Below are 17,560 nucleotides of genomic sequence, written 5' to 3'. Positions count from 1 at the left end.
CCTGCTTAAAATATCCTGGTCTTGATAATATTTTCAAAGGCCCCATGGTTTTCAATTGTATGGCTATGAAAAACAAGTCTCTTATCCTGTCTCCTGTTGTTAGAACTTTAGGTTTAGACTATTATAATTAATGCTGCAGTAAAAATGCTTAGAGCTGAAATACTTGCACATCTTTAATTATTTCTTTAATATATCTTTCTGAAAGGGAATTGCTGAGTCAAACGTTTACATCTTCTAAAAGCTTTTGTTTCACTTGCAGAAATTTCCCTCAAATGCTTGTACCACTTCCAAAAACACTCCATACAGAGCCTTTGTCCTAGGCCTACAACTGCACTGGATTGTAGTATCAAAGACACACACAGCGACACACAAACACATTCTCACACACTTTTCAAATTTACTTGCAAAAGAAAGGAGGTCAGTATTTAAGTTTGTGTTTATTTCAACCTACCTTTTCAGATGCTTCTTGCTTACCAACTGGAAAATTCTTAAATTGCTGCCCTGTCCAGATGCTCTCTCTTGGGTCTTTTCTATGAATAGGAATGGTCTTGTCACTTGAGCTGTGTCTCTCTGAAAAATGACTTATACTTCTGAGCATATGCCTTCCCATGAAATCCCAGGTTAATCCCCAGATGTCCAAAATTATAGATGGGAAAGTCTTTAAAAGATTATGTAGCCCACCTGTTTGCAATACTCTTCTTATGGGAATAATTTTCTTTGTACACAATTAGATAAATTTACCTGGAACCCTAGAATCTTTTTATTAAAAATAATTAAACCTTCATTAAACTCTAGGGTGTTAACTGAAGTCAGTGAGAGCTGCTGCTCAAATGGTCTTGATTAATAGATTTCCTCTGAGTTTCATTTCTGGGGCAAGACTGTGGAAAGCCAACTTACCCTTGAATGTTCCCCTGGCTCGTGTTTCCTGTAGAATACTTGGTATTCTGATAAACACCTTGGTCTTATGCCGACATGTTATTTCTTCAAACCATGGAGTTCCCTAGGCTTCAAAATACCTTTGCTCAGTCTCTTTTCTCACAATAAGTGGAACTCTTTTCTGCTATATCCTAAAACTTGTACTTCTCTCCTCATTCCTGCTAAATTAGTGTCCAATCTATTCGTGTTCAGGAGCTGAAGACCTAATATAAACTGTTTCCTTTCCTCCCTTGCCACCTTCTTTGAGCATGAACTCAATGCCTGTTCTTATTCACAAGTAAACAAATAAGACACGACCCTGGCTTTCTAGAATGAGATATAGCAACAGACACGCAGAGACAAGACTACACTGATTTCTGTACTAAGCACTCTCCATTTCCCTATTTTTGGAACTTTAAAATACCTTTTTAGTTGACCACCCCACTAACTTTTGGGGGTACATTCAGTAGACTGTGACCAGCCCAGCAAATGTTTCCTTTGCTTCTTTAGTTGTGACACCCTAATGAAAAAAAAGCAAAGGGAAAGATCACAGTGGGCCTTAGTCACCTTTTCTGGTTGCCCAGCATCTCAATCTTCTGCCCATGTCTGGGGGATGCCCCCCGTTGAACCCAAGTCCCACGCTAGAACCCATTGACAAGATGTTGCTTTGCCAGTTAGGATGTAGGCTCATGGTCCAAGCTCCACTAATCAGATTCACACCCAACCTGGGCTTTGCAGCAAGGTAGCAGAGAATTGATTCTGGTGATGGGTGGCTGGAGCAGTAGTAGCGTGTCAGGATTTTAGTAACAACAGGGCAATGGAGTAGTAATGGTACCTAGTGTCTGCTCTTGGTGGTAGAGCACAAGCTGAAGTGTTTCATGTTTACTAGCAGTGTCCTCACCTCAAGGGTTTCATGCATAATTTTGCTGGGGTCTTAGCTGCTTCCCAACCTCCATGGTTTCTGCAGGACAGCAGAGCCTAGCTCTCTAATCTTCCCAGGGCTTCTGTGGGCTACCCATCACCCCTCCAGTAAACTCCTTTCTTTTATATGTTCAATCAGCCAGTTTCGTGAAGAATCTTGACTGATAAAAAGACAATACAAAATGAGACATTTATGTCATGTGAAGACCAAATAACCTCATAGCTACACAAGTCACTGTTGCAGCAGCTGGAATATAGGAAAGTGAGGAGAAATCTAGTTATAACAGGATATTATGGGAAATCTGGATTCAAAATAACCTGCCCCTTGGTAGTGAATACCATATTTTCATTACGAAGATTGACTTTGTTTGACCGAACAATACCTCCCATCACATTGAGTTATTGTTGTAATTTTGAATTTTATTGGGGTTTTTTACTGCTTAAAAAATGTAATATGTAAGTGTGTTTTGCTTTTTTGGAGCTGTTTATAAGAGCTGTAAGTTTAAGGATATTGCAGTTGAATTGTGCTCATGTAAGTAGTATATGACAGCGATAGTTTAAACCAATATGCTACAGCAGGTGCCAGCCCTGCTCAACCCATATATCCGTAACACTCACCTCTGCACTCCTACAGCCTCGCCGAGAGCACCTGCTACTCCCTGCCTGAGGGCCTTTGCCTATGGGAGCCCTGTTGGCCAGACAGCAGGGCAAGCTTTACGTTCTGAAATGTTAATGCTCCTGAAAGCAGCAACAGCCCTCAACAAATGACAGAAGGAGAATGATTGGTGCATAAATATCCCGGCTTTATCAATGCCCACGTAGGAAAACTGAAAAGCATATTCTACACCAAGCATGTCAAACTCGCGGCCCGTGGCCACATGCGGCCCACAACGAATATTTTTGCAGCGCAGCCAATATAACGGTATGTAAGAAAACATTAATTTTATCATTGCTCTTGTTCTATTTTATACTATACTTTTCGAAATAAACCTATGTTTCTACGAAAATTGAAGCTTGTGTTTTTTTGCGGCCCACATAAACTTAAACCTTATTTATTTGGCCCGTGTTAGCCTTTGAGTTTAACATACTTGTTCTACACTCTCTGTTGGAGTTTCCCAGGGGGGTGAGTCCCAGGTGACCGACCACTTGCTTACAGATGCATCCTTCACCCATTTCCTTTCATTCCCCATCTAACGTTTCCGCGCCACTACCAGTGCTTCCTGGGATGCTCTCCCAAATAAACCCAGTGGACGCACATCCTAGTCTCAGGATCTGCTCTAGGGGAAATCTTAACTGAGACACCTGCACACCAGTCAGCATTGTCCCGCCCCCCTGTGTTAGGGGCTGGCAGGGATTGCCTCCATCGCTCATACACCTGCCATACAATTTGATTATTTCCAAGCTCCATAGGCTAAGGGTACAGGAAGCTATTGGAAGAGTGATTGCTACCCAGGTTGGGAGCAGAGGTAGCAGGTTGGGTGCGGTTCCTCTGGGCCCCAGACCTCTACCAGGGGCACACCTGCTATGACACCGGAACACAGCGTCAAGGTTTTGCTTTGCTGCTGCTCTTGTAGCCTCAAACTTGTACCTAACATCCACATGCCGCTGCAAAAGCAAATGCTGCGACACCTGGCTCTGCTGGATGAAACTCAGCAGCCCCAAGGTCACAACCTCCTTCAGGGGGTGTGGGGGTCAGGATAAGGTCTGCCCAGGAGTCCCTAAACAACGTCCCTGCCTCTCCCTCCCCAGGACTGCAGAAAGCCCCTTCTCTGTAGCAATGTGTTCCAGTGTGAGAAACGCTGCAGCAGGTCAAGGGAAGGAGGAAGGATGGCACGGGAAGGCAGCCTGAGTAAGTGGTGACTCACACTGCCTAGAGATAGGGTGAGAGTTGACATTTGCAGTGATGTGATGAGTATTGGAGACTTTTGTCTTCATTACCCTCATTTAGTCTCTGTTCTGTTCACCCCCCTCCCCCATCACTGCTTGTGCTGCTCAGAGAATCAGCCCCTCCCCACAGACCTCATCCTACAGCCTGCCTCCGTTCCATTGTGGGCATGATTGAATTGAATCCTTAAGGTTAAAAAGAAAAACATTGCTCATGATAACCAACAGGATAAACAGGCGCATGCAATGCCAAAACTCAAAATCAATATCCGAGAGCCTGTTCCTATTTGGAAGGGCTGTGGTGAATTAAATTAATGTGTGTCCTTTGATTTTTCCTTCAACAAAATATGAATGGTCTCTAAAACAAAATCACCCGGAATGATTTAGTAGCCTTCTAAAACCAGCTCCAAATGTATGCAACTGTCTGGAAGGAGGCCCGCACGACACAGGCTTTTGAATGCATCCAAAGGACACACAGTCCTGCAGGTTGGAAACATTCTCCTTGTGTGTGCTGTCATCTCAGTAGTTACATTTCTGATCAATGTCGTTTCTGCAGGGAGAGGAGCCCTTGTGCCAGGCCACTGCCAACATTGATGGCTGATGTGACCTCAGCCCCGGGCTGAAAAGTCCCCTGAGCATCAATTAGTCCAAGTATCCGCTTTTGCCACCTAGAACAAGGACATTTCCAAAGTCACACAGGCAGCAAGTCAGAACCAAAGGCTGCCTCCCTTGCAGGATCTGAGGATCCCTGGCTTAGAACAGGGTTCCTCAACTTGGACATCACTGACATTCAGGGCTGGGTAATTCTTTATTCTGTGCATTGTAAAACGTTTAACAGCATCCCGCCCTCTGCTCATTAGGTGTCTGTAGCACCAGTGTTGACAATCAAAAATGGGTGGGTAGGTTGGAGCATCTTCTCATGCACCAAAGGGTGGCAGGTTCGATTCCAGGTCAGGGCACATACTGAGGTTGTGGGTTTGATCCCCTGTTGGGGCTCGTGTGGGAGGCAACAGACTGATGGTTCTCGCTCTCTATCTCTCTCCCCTTCTCTCTCTCTCTCTCAAAAAAAAAAAAGGCAATAAAAAAGATTTTATAGTTTTACACAGTCATTACTCTGAAACAGTCTCAACCAACTAGATATGGGCCATTAAAATAATAAAGGAAACAAAACTCTCAGGGAAATCAGCTCTTGGCCCAAAACAGAGACATCAGGGAAATAAAAGACTGGGTTAGCTGGAGGATTCTTTCATGCTGATTTGTAGTATTATGATGTGTCAGCTTGTAAGAAAAAAAAAATGGTGGTGATGGGATGGGCGGCGAAATTCTCCCACTTTCTGATTTCTCCTGGACTCCACCTGAGGAGTAAGTGCTTTGTTTACTTCTGAACCTGAATTTTACATCCCCATCCATCCCATTACCATTATTCACAATGATGTATAGCAAAGTACTTTGGGGAGAACACAGCTCTCAGCAGCATTTGAAAGAGGCAGACAGCACCATTGTAGAGATGATTCATACAAGAAATCATATAGCCGCACACCAGGGGGAAAACCCCAGATAATATTCAGGGAAGGGGGTAAAAGAAATCACTCAGAAATTATCTTTTAACATAAACAAGGCTCCAAAAACATAAACTACTTGATTTAAATCCCCTTTTCAGTCCTACGTGGTATATTCTCCTTCTCACTTGGTATATTTACCAAATGACATTAAACAATTGACAAGATTATCTCTCTATGGAAAACAGCCAGTTATGGATAAAAGAATAAGAGCAGGTGCAATGTTTCTGATTCTATTCATACACGATCGGGTTCCTAGAGAGCTGAGATGGTTCTCAGTGTCTTGATACTAGCATCTTTGGGTTATGAAAAGGGAATTGGGGTTTCCTGTTAACTTCTGTTAAGAAATTACAGTTGAATTCTTATGGAGAGAAAAATCCAATAGTGTGAAAACTAGGAGAGAGGGAAGGAGAGAGACAGACAGACAGACAGACAGACAGAGAGAAAGAGAGAGACCTGGGCTCAAACCCGCAACCTAGGTAAGTGCCTTGACCAGAATCAAGCCTGCAACCTTTTTGGTGTATGGGACAACATTCCAAGCAACTGAACCACCCACCCAGGGTGGTAAAAACTCTCTTTATAAAGTTGTTGAGAGGGTGGCATTGAGTCCCAGAGATTGAGATCCGTGGATAATTTTGTGCTTTCACGAGGCACAGGGAGGAACTGGCCTCCATTCTCCACATAGTCTAACATTCATTTGTTAAAAGCCCCTCAGTGGCATCTGCTAAATGGCACTGCTCTACCTCCCAAAAGTATCTCTCCTCTTCTACATTAATTATAGAACCCTGATTTTTCCCGGGGACATTGTCACCACATTTCTCAGCCTCCTCTGCAACAGCATGTGGCCATGAGAGTTCGGTAGATGTACTGTCGGGGGGGTGGGGGGACTGGAGGGGGGAACTCCTGCAGTCTCCTTTAAAAGAAGGCTGTGGGCCTTTCTCCTCCTCCCACTCATCTCCATCCTGCTACTTGAAACATGGATGATGCTGGCTTCATCTTGAACCACGAGAATGAGGGTCAATCCTCCATTTAGTTGATTTAGAGATGGAAGGAATATTGATTCTTGATGAATTTATGGGGCTTTCATACCATCCTTATGTTGTCTATCTTCTTTAAACCACTTTTTAAAATTTGTTGCTGAATCTAATACTTTACCATCACTTGCATAGTGAAGGCTCCCCTGACCCTCCAGATAACACCTAATATTTCCTCTTCCTAGCACTTACCATACTAGTAAATGATTAATTAGTTATGTGAGTTTTTGGTTTAACATCTGTAGCAGGGAATGTTGATGCTCTTGGAACTCACCAGTGCCACACACAAGACCCAATGGCTTTCAACTGAAACACCTGCAACTCATTTCAGACAGCTTGGGCTAGGTGCCGATTTTCAAACAGCCCATGTACAGGGCAGAGCAAGAGAGGTAGATGAAGGACCCTTCAGAAACATCCCTCAACCCAGGCCTGACAGAGTTGATGGATACTTCATTTACCTTGCCTCTCTTTGTTGTTAACCCTCCATTGATTTTCAGAGAGAGTGGAAGGGAGGGAGGGAGGGAGGGAGGGAGGGAGGGAGGGAGGGAGGGAGGGAGGGAGGGAGGGAGGGAGGGAGGGAGGGAGAGAGAGAGAGAGAGAGAGAGAGAGAGAGAGAGAGAGAGAGAGAGAGAGAGAAACATCGATTGGTGCCTCCCACATCTCCCACATGTACCCTGACTGGGCCAGGGAAGGGATCGGGCCTACAACTGAGTTACATGTCCTTGACAGGAATTAAACCCATGACCCTTCAGTCTGCAGGCTGATGCTCCACTGAGCCAAATCATACGTTGCCCCTTGATTGGGGTACCTTTGAGGTGTGCTTTACACTAAAGCCATCTAGAGTTATCCTGCAGGATTTAACCTATGAGATTACACACCTTGTATTGACTTCTTTCCATCTCCTGTCTCATTTCCACAGACTCCTACTTCCTGGAATCACCACACAAATAACACTCAGATCCTTGAATTAAGAAAGGGTTGCTTTTGGGGAATCCAACCTAAATTGATGTATAGAGTATCCCAAAAATGAATACACACTTTTTTTTTCTGATAGTTCAATTGATGTTTCTTTCTTTTTTTTCCCGATTTAACCCATAGGAGTTCATAATTATTCAAACTGTGTATACATTTTGGGGGACACCCCATACATCTACTTAATTAGAAAACTAGCTCCGTGAGGACTGAGAATATGTTTGTCTTTTTCATCATTCTACCTCCAGTACTTAGCAGTAGCCCAAGGTCAGTATTCCAAAGGTGCTGGACACATACTGGTTCACATTATTCCCACTCTGACACATCTGGAGTTTGCTGCCTATGACTGGTCCTATGAGATACCAATAAGCAGCGTATTTCAGCTCGTTCCGCATGAGCTGCACACCTATCCAGTGCTTCTCTGAAGATAATGCTGTGCTCATGGCATTCATGCTCCATTATCTCTTAAATTGCATCAACACAAACTATAAGAAATTGTGCACATATCCTTTAATATGAGCCCATGGATTTTAGTAAGCGGTTTCATTGCCAGAATCTGTTGCCTCTCTCCATTATTGACCTTCTAAATGTGTCTCCTTCCTCTTGACCTACTCTATGCCATTTCTGAAAGGTACAGCAGCAAAGACATTATAGCATGGTGGTTAAGAATCCACATGTTAGAGTCAAATGGCTCCCACTTCAAAACCCAACTCTGCCACTGACTAAGTAGGTGACCCTGGGGAAGTTACTCAGTTTCTATTAAATTTCTGTCTGTGTAAACTAGGCATGATAGTGTCTATGGCACAGGATTACTTTGAAGATTAAGTAATATATGTGTATGTATAATAAATGATTCTCATTGTGTTCAGTAAACTACAATAGATTTAATAGTAAGGGATATAGTTGAAGACACTGAGTATCTGCCCCAGGTAATATATTTCTCTGGAAAATTATTCAACCATCCTAAGTTATTTAAAACCCATTCCTTAAATCATACTAAAATTGTTTCCTATATATTCTTATTCAAATACCTAACCTTTGTTGGGTGACACTCCCCTAAGATGGCCAACACCTTGAGGAATTCCTGAATTTGACCATCTACACTCCTTTCACAGGCACTTACACCTGTTCTCTGGCCATATACAAGTTAATTGAGCTGAGCTTTAATGCTATGTTTCAGCAGGAGTGGCCACCGTTTCACATTGTCCTACATGTAAGATATTTCACAACTGAAGCTCCAAGTGAATGCCCAAGGAATCAATTTTATAAATTGAAAATAGATTTATTGTGTTTGTTTGAAGAGATGCCTTGCAGTGTGGCTCTTACAACATTCCTTAGGGAGGAGCAGATTTGGGAATACTTAACCATCCAAATAGTGGTAGATGGCACACAGAAGAAGTATTCCTCCCCAAGCAGCACAGACTGCAATGTGTTTCCTTTCGGTTGTTGTGACAATCAGCTGCATACCAATTATAATTGGGGGTTTGTAAACAGCCAGAAGATTTCCTTGGAGAGAGCAATTACTAGTATATTCCCTTTAACATACTACAGGGCAAACACTTTCTCTAAAACATGCTGTGTGCTGAGTGCAAAGTAGATTTACTTTACTAATGCTGAAGGAAAACCTTCAAAACCAAGGCAAGGGATGTTGGTGGGACAGAAACATGAAAAGGCCCACATAAGAGCAGAGAATTTAAAAAATACCACGGAATATTATCAATCAGGGGAAGAACTGATTTGGCCCATCCAAATAAACATGCATGGAAATTGTTAAGAGCATCAATTTGGAGTTGGTTTTGTATCTATCTTACTACAATCCCTGTGTTCCTTGGAGCATGAAAACTCGCCATGTGAAGGCTCACTTTCCTCTTCTGAAAAGTGGGAATGATAATGCTTACCTAATAAGGTTATTCTAAAAATCAAATTACAAAACATACCTAAAGTGTTTAGAACAGTAGACACCCCCAAAACAGTACCATATATCACATGTTATCACTGCTGACCCCATATCCCCTTGGAATTCACCATTACCTATATAGATAGATAATGGCTTCCTACTGAGAGCACCTGCAGTTCTCTGCTTGGGGGTTTTCTTTTTCTTTCTTTAAAAAATATTTTTATTGATTTCAGAGAGAAAAGGAGAGGGAAAGAGAGACAGAAACATCAATGATGAGAGAGAATCATTGATTTGGCTGCCTCCTGCACGCCCCCACTGGGGATCAATCCTGCAACCCAGGCATGTGTGCAACCATGACCTCCTGGTTCATAGGTTGTCTCTCAACCACTGAGTTACTCTGGCTGGGCATGCCGGGGGATTTTCTCATCCCAGGTACATGGGGTGGGAAGAAAGTGCCAGGGAGTTAACACTTCCAGAACAGACCTTAGCCAATCATGCAGAAAATGTAGTGATGAATACTCATTTCCTCATTCCTTGCGCAGGACAACTGTGAGGCTTGTTCCACTCTGCCTCTCATGGGTCTCCTGTGGGTTTGAGGCCCGTTTGTCCCTGCGGGAACCTGCCCATTAGTGCACCTGCATTGGCTTCTGTCACTTCCCTGTCTCACTGTCCTACTTCCTGGTAGGAGCTTCCTGGGATTACCTCCAAAGCAAGCCTCTGGCACTCAAAATCTTGATCAGGATAAAGTCCAACCTAACACAATACTCAACGGGCTTAATAATTTGGACACTTGGGTTTACAGTAAAATGTTCAATTCGCTAACCAAGCCTTGTCTATTCAGCTTCCTTTCAACCCCTTCTCTCCCATCCCACAGCCACTGCCTCCACTGAGGCTCTTCCTGCTTATTTATTTTTTCTGCACCACAGTCTCTGATCGACCTCCATGCTTCCAGTACCTCTACCGTCTAATCCATCACCCACTTACTACCAAAGTTATTATCCTAAAATACAGTTCTGCTAATGGCAATCCCTTACTGTTGTTTTTTAAGGCTTCAGTGGTGCTCACTGCCTCCATGATTATGTGATATCCTATATAATAAAAGGGTAATATGCAAATCTACCAAACAGTGGAACAACCGGTCGCTATGATGCACATTGACCACCAGTGGGCAGACGCTCAATGCAGGAGCTTCCCTGTGGTGGTCAGTGTGCTCAGCCACAAGCCAGGCCGAAGGCTGGCGAGCACAGCAGCGGTGGTGGGAGCCTTTCCCGCCTCCGCTGCAGTGCTGAGTATGTCTGGCTGTGGCTTAGGCCCTCTCCCCATGGGCCTCAGTCAGTATTCCCCGAGAGCTCCTGGACTGCTAAAGGCACAGGCCAGGTTGAGGGACCACCCCCACCCCCTGCAGTGCATGAATGTAGTGCACCAGGCCTCTAGTATTTTATAACATGGTATGTAAAACCCTCAAAATCTGGTTTCAAACAACCTTCCCACTTCATCTCCAGTGATTGCTACACATAGGCAATGCTCAGCTCACACAGAAAAAGCCAGTGTTGTGTCAAAGCCCTATTGCCTGTCACCTTTCTTTTTGTGTTTGAGTGTACATGTGATCTTCCCTGTCTGGAGAATTGGGCTCATCCTTCATGGTCAGCTCAAATGCCCCCTCCTCTCTGAAGACTTCTCCACTCCCTGAGCAAGTCGGTGGTTTTCCCCTCTGGGCTCCCACTATAGCATCTGTATTCACTGACTCATTTATTCATTTAACAGGCATTTTCTGAGCATATTCTACCATAAACCAATCACGCTCTAAGTTTCAGGGAAACCATGCTGGATAAAAGGCAGAAAATGCATGAAGATCACAGATGGGAAAAGGAAATAGACCTTATCAGGAAAGCGTATAAAAGTTTGCTACTCACTGCCGTGAGTTTTCCATAAAGGATGCTAACCCAACCTGGGGGTTGGAGAGCCTTCCACAAGGAATGGACACTTGAGGTGAGAGTGCAGTAGGAGTTATCACCAGATGAAGGACATGGAACACAGGTTCCAGGCCTGGGGACAATCGGAGGTAGGAGGAAACACAACACATGTACTCTTTGAGGAATAGAAGGCCAGGGTGTTGAAAGCATAGAAGCAGTGGGGAAATGGAGAGAGAAGAGACACTTAGACCATTCATTATGAGTGTCTGTTTGTGGGCTGTGTTATCCCTGCCTCACGCTCCCAGAATGAGCTCCTCAAAAGTAAGGACCATGTGTCACTGAAAATCATACCCACCCAGCACTTAGCACAATGCAAATGAACAAAATTCATGTATCCACTTGATGGATGAGAGTTGAGGCTCAGAAAGGTTGAATGAGTCGCCTAAGATCCCAAGGCTGGCAGAGGCTGCACAGTAACTAGAATATGCAACTACCATTCCTCAAGTATGTTTCTTATAAACTGGCACAAAGCAACCCCCCAACTTTTTATCTTGAAAACTCAAGTTTTTCTGGGAGTTCTTTTTCGAAGGGCTCTATAACAAAAAATAAAGCATAAAGCCAGTTACTGGTGTGTGTGTGTGTGTGTGTGTGTGTGTGTGTGTGTGTGTGTGTGTGTGTGTGTATGAAATGAGAGAGAGACAGGGAGAGAGAGCACAGGACGCTTTTTATAATGGCCCAAAATGATGAGGGGCGGGGGTGAGAATAAGACGCTCTTAGTGCTGCTGAGTAAAGACCACCCTCACTGACCCTGGATGTCCTGAGCGAAACGACTCTGAGTTTGGACTCTTCACATGGGTGAGCGGGATCTCTTGCCTCCTGCTTCCAGAACCTCCCTGCACTTCCAGCCGGGACCGGTGGTGTGGGAAACAGCCCAATTTCCCGTCTCTCCCGCAGATCCGTGGGAGAGGAGGCAACCTCGTCGCTGGCGGCATCCTCCAGGCCCAGACATTCATCTCTGTCCATTTCAAGGCCCCGAGCCTGAGCCGTATTTAACCAAGTACTGCGCCTACAATGAAGGACACGGTGGCTTTTATGCGTGTTTTATCCACGAATCTTGAGAAAAGTCTGGCTCTGGGGCTGCAATCAAGATCCTGCTTTGAGACTGGTTCAGAAATTGGAGTTGAGACTTCGTTTGGCAGTAAAGAAAAGAGGTGAGTGGGTGTGGGCGCAGCTCTTGTGAGGATTACGGCGGAGGCTGTGGACCACGGCGCCGCTCGCCGGGGCTGCAGCCATTGCACAGAGCACCCCACATTCAACAGGAGGGACCGCGGGAGCGGACCTCCGAGCCCCCACAGCAGCCGCAGCCCGTGCCCTCGCGCCCCCCGCGCCATGGCCAAGGAAGGTGTGGAAAAGGCGGAAGAGACGGAGCAAATGATCGAGAAGGAGACAGGCAAGGAGCCTGCGGAGGGCGGCGGCGGCTCGCACCGACTCGGGGACACCCAGGAGATGCGCGCCGTGGTGCTCGCAGGCTTCGGGGGGCTCAACAAGCTGCGGGTCTCCAGGAAGGCTATGCCCGAGCCGCAGGACGGCGAGCTCAAGATCCGCGTCAAAGCCTGGTCCAGTATCCGCGCCTTTCTCGCTTTCTCTCTGTGCGCGCTCGGCGCTCCCGGGAGGCGGTGGCGGAGCATGGTGGGGCCGGGGGCCGGGGCCCCTGCCGCGGGCGCCCCACTCCGCGCCCTGACCCTGGTCTCAGAGCCTTTCCGCGGCCAGCCGCCGCTGATGCTGGGGAGGATGCTGAGAGGTGGCCCTTCTCCTCCCCAAGCCAGATCCAGGGGTGACCAGGGGAGACTGAGCTCCCGGGAGGGGACGCGAGGGTGGATGGTGGCATCCGGCACTCTGGGTCTTTCGCTGCGGGGGAAGCAGCCAGTATAGTGTGTTTGATGGTAACATGGTTAAAAAAATAACTACAACCGTCGGCTTACTGTGCACCAGCCATCGTTTTTAAGTTTTATGTGAGCAATCGCATTTAATACTTCCTGGGACCCAGTGAATTAGGTGCCTTCAGCATCTCCCGTTACAGGTGCGGAAACCAGGGTTCAGAGAGAGTGAGTGATTTGCTCGAGATCATCCAGCCGCAGCTAAGTGCCACGGCCAGGGTTTGGTCATTGATCCTTGTCATCTCTATGTGACCTGCTGATGGGGCTGGGGCCATGTGTCCTTTTTCCTGCTCCTGCACACTTCCCTCCTTGTGGCCTGGGATGGGAAAAGGAACTAGGAAGCTAGGGGAAAGGAACTGGGAAGCCAGAGTTAGGTACCAAGCGTCTAAGCTTGGTGGTGGTGGTGTTGGTAGTGTTGGTGTGTGTGTGTGTGTGTGTGTGTGTGTGTGTGTGTGTGTGTGTGTGTGGCGGGGGGGTGGGGGGTAGGGGGGGTGGGGGAGAATGGGATTCAAGCCTGAAGCCTAACCCTCCCTCTTCCCCCGCTAGCATCTTCTGCCTGTCTCTGAAAGGGGAAAATCCCAAACCTGATTAATCTTCCCCGAACTCCCGCTCCTGTCTTGGATGGACTCATCAATCTGAGTGACCTTCCCTTCCCCACTCCTCCTGGGGGAACTTCCTTGGAACCAAACGGATGCCAAGTGGTGTGTTTAAGACTCTGGCTGCTGTCACTATAGGATCTTTCCCCTGCAGTTCTGGGGGGAGGGCTCACCTGGAATGCTTACTGGACCCAACTGAGTTCCATATGCAGCAGCCTGGGAAGCTCCTCAGGGGAACTTGCTGTTAGCACAGTCAGATGGCCTATCCCTCCCCATCTACTATATTTTAAATCCCGCAACAGACACTGCTTCTTAACACAGCAGCCAACTCAACCGTTCCCAGAACCTGGGACCATATCTACAGGCAAAAGAAAAAAAAAAAAAAGGCAAAGGAGATCCCACTGCCTTGCTACTTTGAGAGCAGACGCAGGTTTCATTTGCCAGCCTGGAAGGCAGCTGGTGAGAGAAGCAGGGACTGGTCTCTGGCTGGCTCTGCATATATGTAGCTGGTCATGCTTGACTCTAAACAGGACGCTTGGGCTGGGCCTCGCCCTGGGGAATTCAGGGCAAGGAAAGAGGCTTTTGCAAACTGGGACTCCTATATAGTTCTATTTTGTTAACTCTTGACTGGACCAAACTGATTGATCCCTGAAGGCAAAGCTTATGTCTGACCTTTTCACAGATAAATCCCCAGTGCGTGGCACAGTACATCCTAAGTAAGTTATCGCTGGATGGATAGAGAAAAAAATGCTTGGAGGGGGATTGTTGCATCATTACTTTTCTTCACTTGCTGATGGAAGAATGTCTGCCTAGTAAGAATAAAATCATGTATATTGATAATTCACCTTCCATAAACACCAATCAAAAATATGTTGTGTGTGTGTGTGTGTGTGTGTGTGTGTGTGTGTACATAGGTGTAATTTATGACTCTCCATCCAAATTGAGATTGGTTCTAGGAATCTGTCTGAGTATGTATCCAGGGAGTGAAAATGTTGAAGCTCCTTTTTGAAGAAAAGGCTGTCATCTGTAGTGTCAATAGGTCTGGGTTCTCCAGCCTTATGCTAAGTGCATAAATGCTGACAGGCGCTGAAGCATTTTGAGATAATAAATGTCAAGATGAAAGCTAGGAGATTGATTTTTCAAAGCCAGATACACAATCCTGTTCTTCATTAGAGCTGTGTGCATGTGTATACACACACACACACACACACACACACACACACACACACACACGGCAACCACTGCAGATCCTTCACCCCAGTTGCTCAGAAAGCCAGCCAGGGCTGGGGGCATTTGGAATACAGTATTGCAAAGGCCCCAGATTGATTTCCATTTCACCAAGCTGGAAGCAGAGTTCATCCGTTTTTTCAAGGAGGGGGTGGGAATAGGTTTGTGAAGATTGCCTGCTGGGCCCTTCCTCCTCCACTGGGCTGGGATTGGCTGGCCAAAGATGCTCATTGATTGTAAGTTTAGCCTTGAGAGCCAGGATGACTCATTCTGTATTTTTATGAATCAGTGGATGGCCTCCTGGATGAAGGTCCCCCTTTTATCTGCTCTCTATTTTTAATGGATAAGCTTTATGCTTGGGAATAAAGCATAGTTCATCTGAACTAGTATTCAGAATGAAGGTCCAAGTTGGTTTCTGTATAAATTTGATGGGAATGGAAGAGAAGGGGTGGGGGGAATACATATGATATCTCATTTATGGCCCAATGAAATAGGTATTAATGGTAGAGCAAATTGGGGCTTGGAGATGTTGAGTAATTTGCCAAAAAACATCACACAGATAGTAGAGTTAGGATTTGAATCCTGGTCTGTCTCTCCTGAAAACTCTGTTATTTTCCTTTTATTCTATTTTGTCTCTCTCCATGGTAAAGCCACGAGAAATGTGATTTACTTCTCCAGACCTCTGGCATGTAAGCTTGCTTTCCTTTTTCCGTGAATATAGCTCCTTTGATCTTTTTATGTCTGGCTTAAGGGAATGCTCTGTGGCTGTTTCCAGAGTAAAATGGCTTTTCCTCTAAAGTAGAGACATGATGGTCAAATACAGCTCAAAAAGAACCAACTCAAGGAGCGTGGGGTAGGAGGGATAGGAGAGTTCTCTGTCTAAATTGTTACAAGAACATTAGCTCTGATGGGGAACTCATTTTATCAACCATTCTTTGAACAAGCTACATGGCAAGTGATTTAAGCACCAAACTGAAGCAGCATGATGCCTCTGGAGAAAGATGGGCCTGAATGGAAGGCAAAGCCCCACCGCTTTTTATCTGTGGACCTACCTCTTAACTCCTCTGAGCTTTCCATGCCTTGACTGCAAAATGGGGATAATAAGATGGACTTCATGGTATTGACAGGATCAGTTGCAGGAAAGAGACTGACCCACAGTTGGCACTAAATGAACCGTAGCTATTGTGACTGTTGTCATTTCTTGGTGCCTTGATAACTTGGAGGCTATCATTTTAATCATGTATATAATTAGGCAACATCATGTCACATCTGCTTAATGATTAAGAGTAAGATCTTCCTAGACATGAGTCCCAGCTCTGCCACTTGCTAACGGGATGTGTTAAGGTCTGGTCCCTGGAAGTAGAGCCTGAGACTGGGATGTTTTTTTAAGTGGGTGATTGAGGGCGCTTTCAGGAGAATGGGAGCAAGAGGAGCAGGGCAGGGAAAGAAGCTAAGTAAGGATTTGGTTTCAGCTGGATCCCATTAGGAGTTCTCGAGCATGAATTGTACCACAGAGCTAATCTGACCTAGAAGCAACAGGAGAAGCATTTTGCACCCCTCCACTGCTCGTCCTTCCCACTTTCTTCAGTTAGTTTTGGACTGTGGGCTACTTCCTGAGTTAGGGCATGTAGCCTTTCGAGCAGAGGTGGCTTCTGTTTGACTGAGGGCAGTCCCCCTTGGAAGTGGGGAAGCAGGGAAGGGGACTGCCCTATTCCCATCCCCCCTTGCAACCAGCACTCCCAGCAGGTGGTGGATGGGTGCACTTCCTAGTAAAAGGGATGGGGTGAAGCACCGACAGCGTGCCCTCTACACTGATGGTTAACCTTGAACAGGTTGCTTACTCCTCTAAACTTGAGTTTCCTATAAAATGGAGATAAACATAGCACCTTCCTTTAAAGTGTTGTAATGGAGTTTAAATGATATACTATGCACAAAGTTCTTTCTGATGATGCCTGGCACATAGCAAGTGGTCAATAAATGATAGCAATTAATATTTCAACTATTATTTTTGGTTTCCATAGACACCATCTATAGTTTATCATTCACACTGGGTCTCTTTTGAAAGGGGCACTAAAATAATTGTTCTGGGACTACAGGAGTGTGGTCCCTCCTAACAGATAAGGATCCGATCGATGCCTTTGCTGTGAGCAGTCTTGTCACAGTAGAGCTTCTCTGGGGAAGGAGCTAGTAGAATCTGGGGCGGAGGGTCCCAGGTGGGGCTTCAGGAATGTTTTTAAGTGGCCATTAACAAGCCTTGTCTGGTTTGTGGCTCAAATTGGCTTGTGGTGGAAAGGCACTAATGGATTGGGGACGTTTATTTCCCCAGACTGATTTACAGCAAGAGGCTTCATGAAACTGCTGGAATGAGACCAATTGGATGAAAAATGGTTCCAGCCAGTCATGGCTCCATTGGTTGATCTGAAAATGGGCTGAGGGCAGGCCACACTAGAGGAAAGCCAACAGATTGATGGGACCCTATATATCATGAGGGTAAATTATATTGGAGATACGAGAAAGAACTAACATTTATTGAACCCTTGTTATGAGCCAGGAACTGAGTTGCCTGTTATATACTCTTTGTTTCATTTTATCCTAATGGCAACTCAATAAGACCGGTACTGCTATCTCCATTTTAAAGATGGGAAACTGCCATTCAGAGGCATGTCAAGATCACTAACTGCTAAGTGGAAGAGTGGCATGATAAT

At 45.6% G+C, this 17,560-nt stretch overlaps 1 protein-coding gene across 1 annotated transcript in view; it reads left to right on the top strand.

The window, feature by feature from the left end:
- Positions 1 to 12,484: 12,484 nt before the first annotated feature.
- The window catches only part of VAT1L (vesicle amine transport 1 like), a 148,794-nt gene continuing 143,718 nt past the window's right edge, over positions 12,485 to 17,560 (top strand). Inside the window, exon 1 of the mRNA XM_008139686.3 lies at positions 12,485 to 12,711. Within this exon, the coding sequence (XP_008137908.1) occupies positions 12,485 to 12,711 (227 nt within the window). The remainder of the gene's footprint in view (positions 12,712 to 17,560) is intronic.

The sequence above is a fragment of the Eptesicus fuscus genome, chromosome 21 (genome assembly GCF_027574615.1).
Source record: "Eptesicus fuscus isolate TK198812 chromosome 21, DD_ASM_mEF_20220401, whole genome shotgun sequence".
Lineage (NCBI taxonomy): Eukaryota > Metazoa > Chordata > Mammalia > Chiroptera > Vespertilionidae > Eptesicus > Eptesicus fuscus.
Note: the sequence above shows the minus strand (reverse complement) of the source record. Positions and strands in the feature narration are given on the sequence as shown.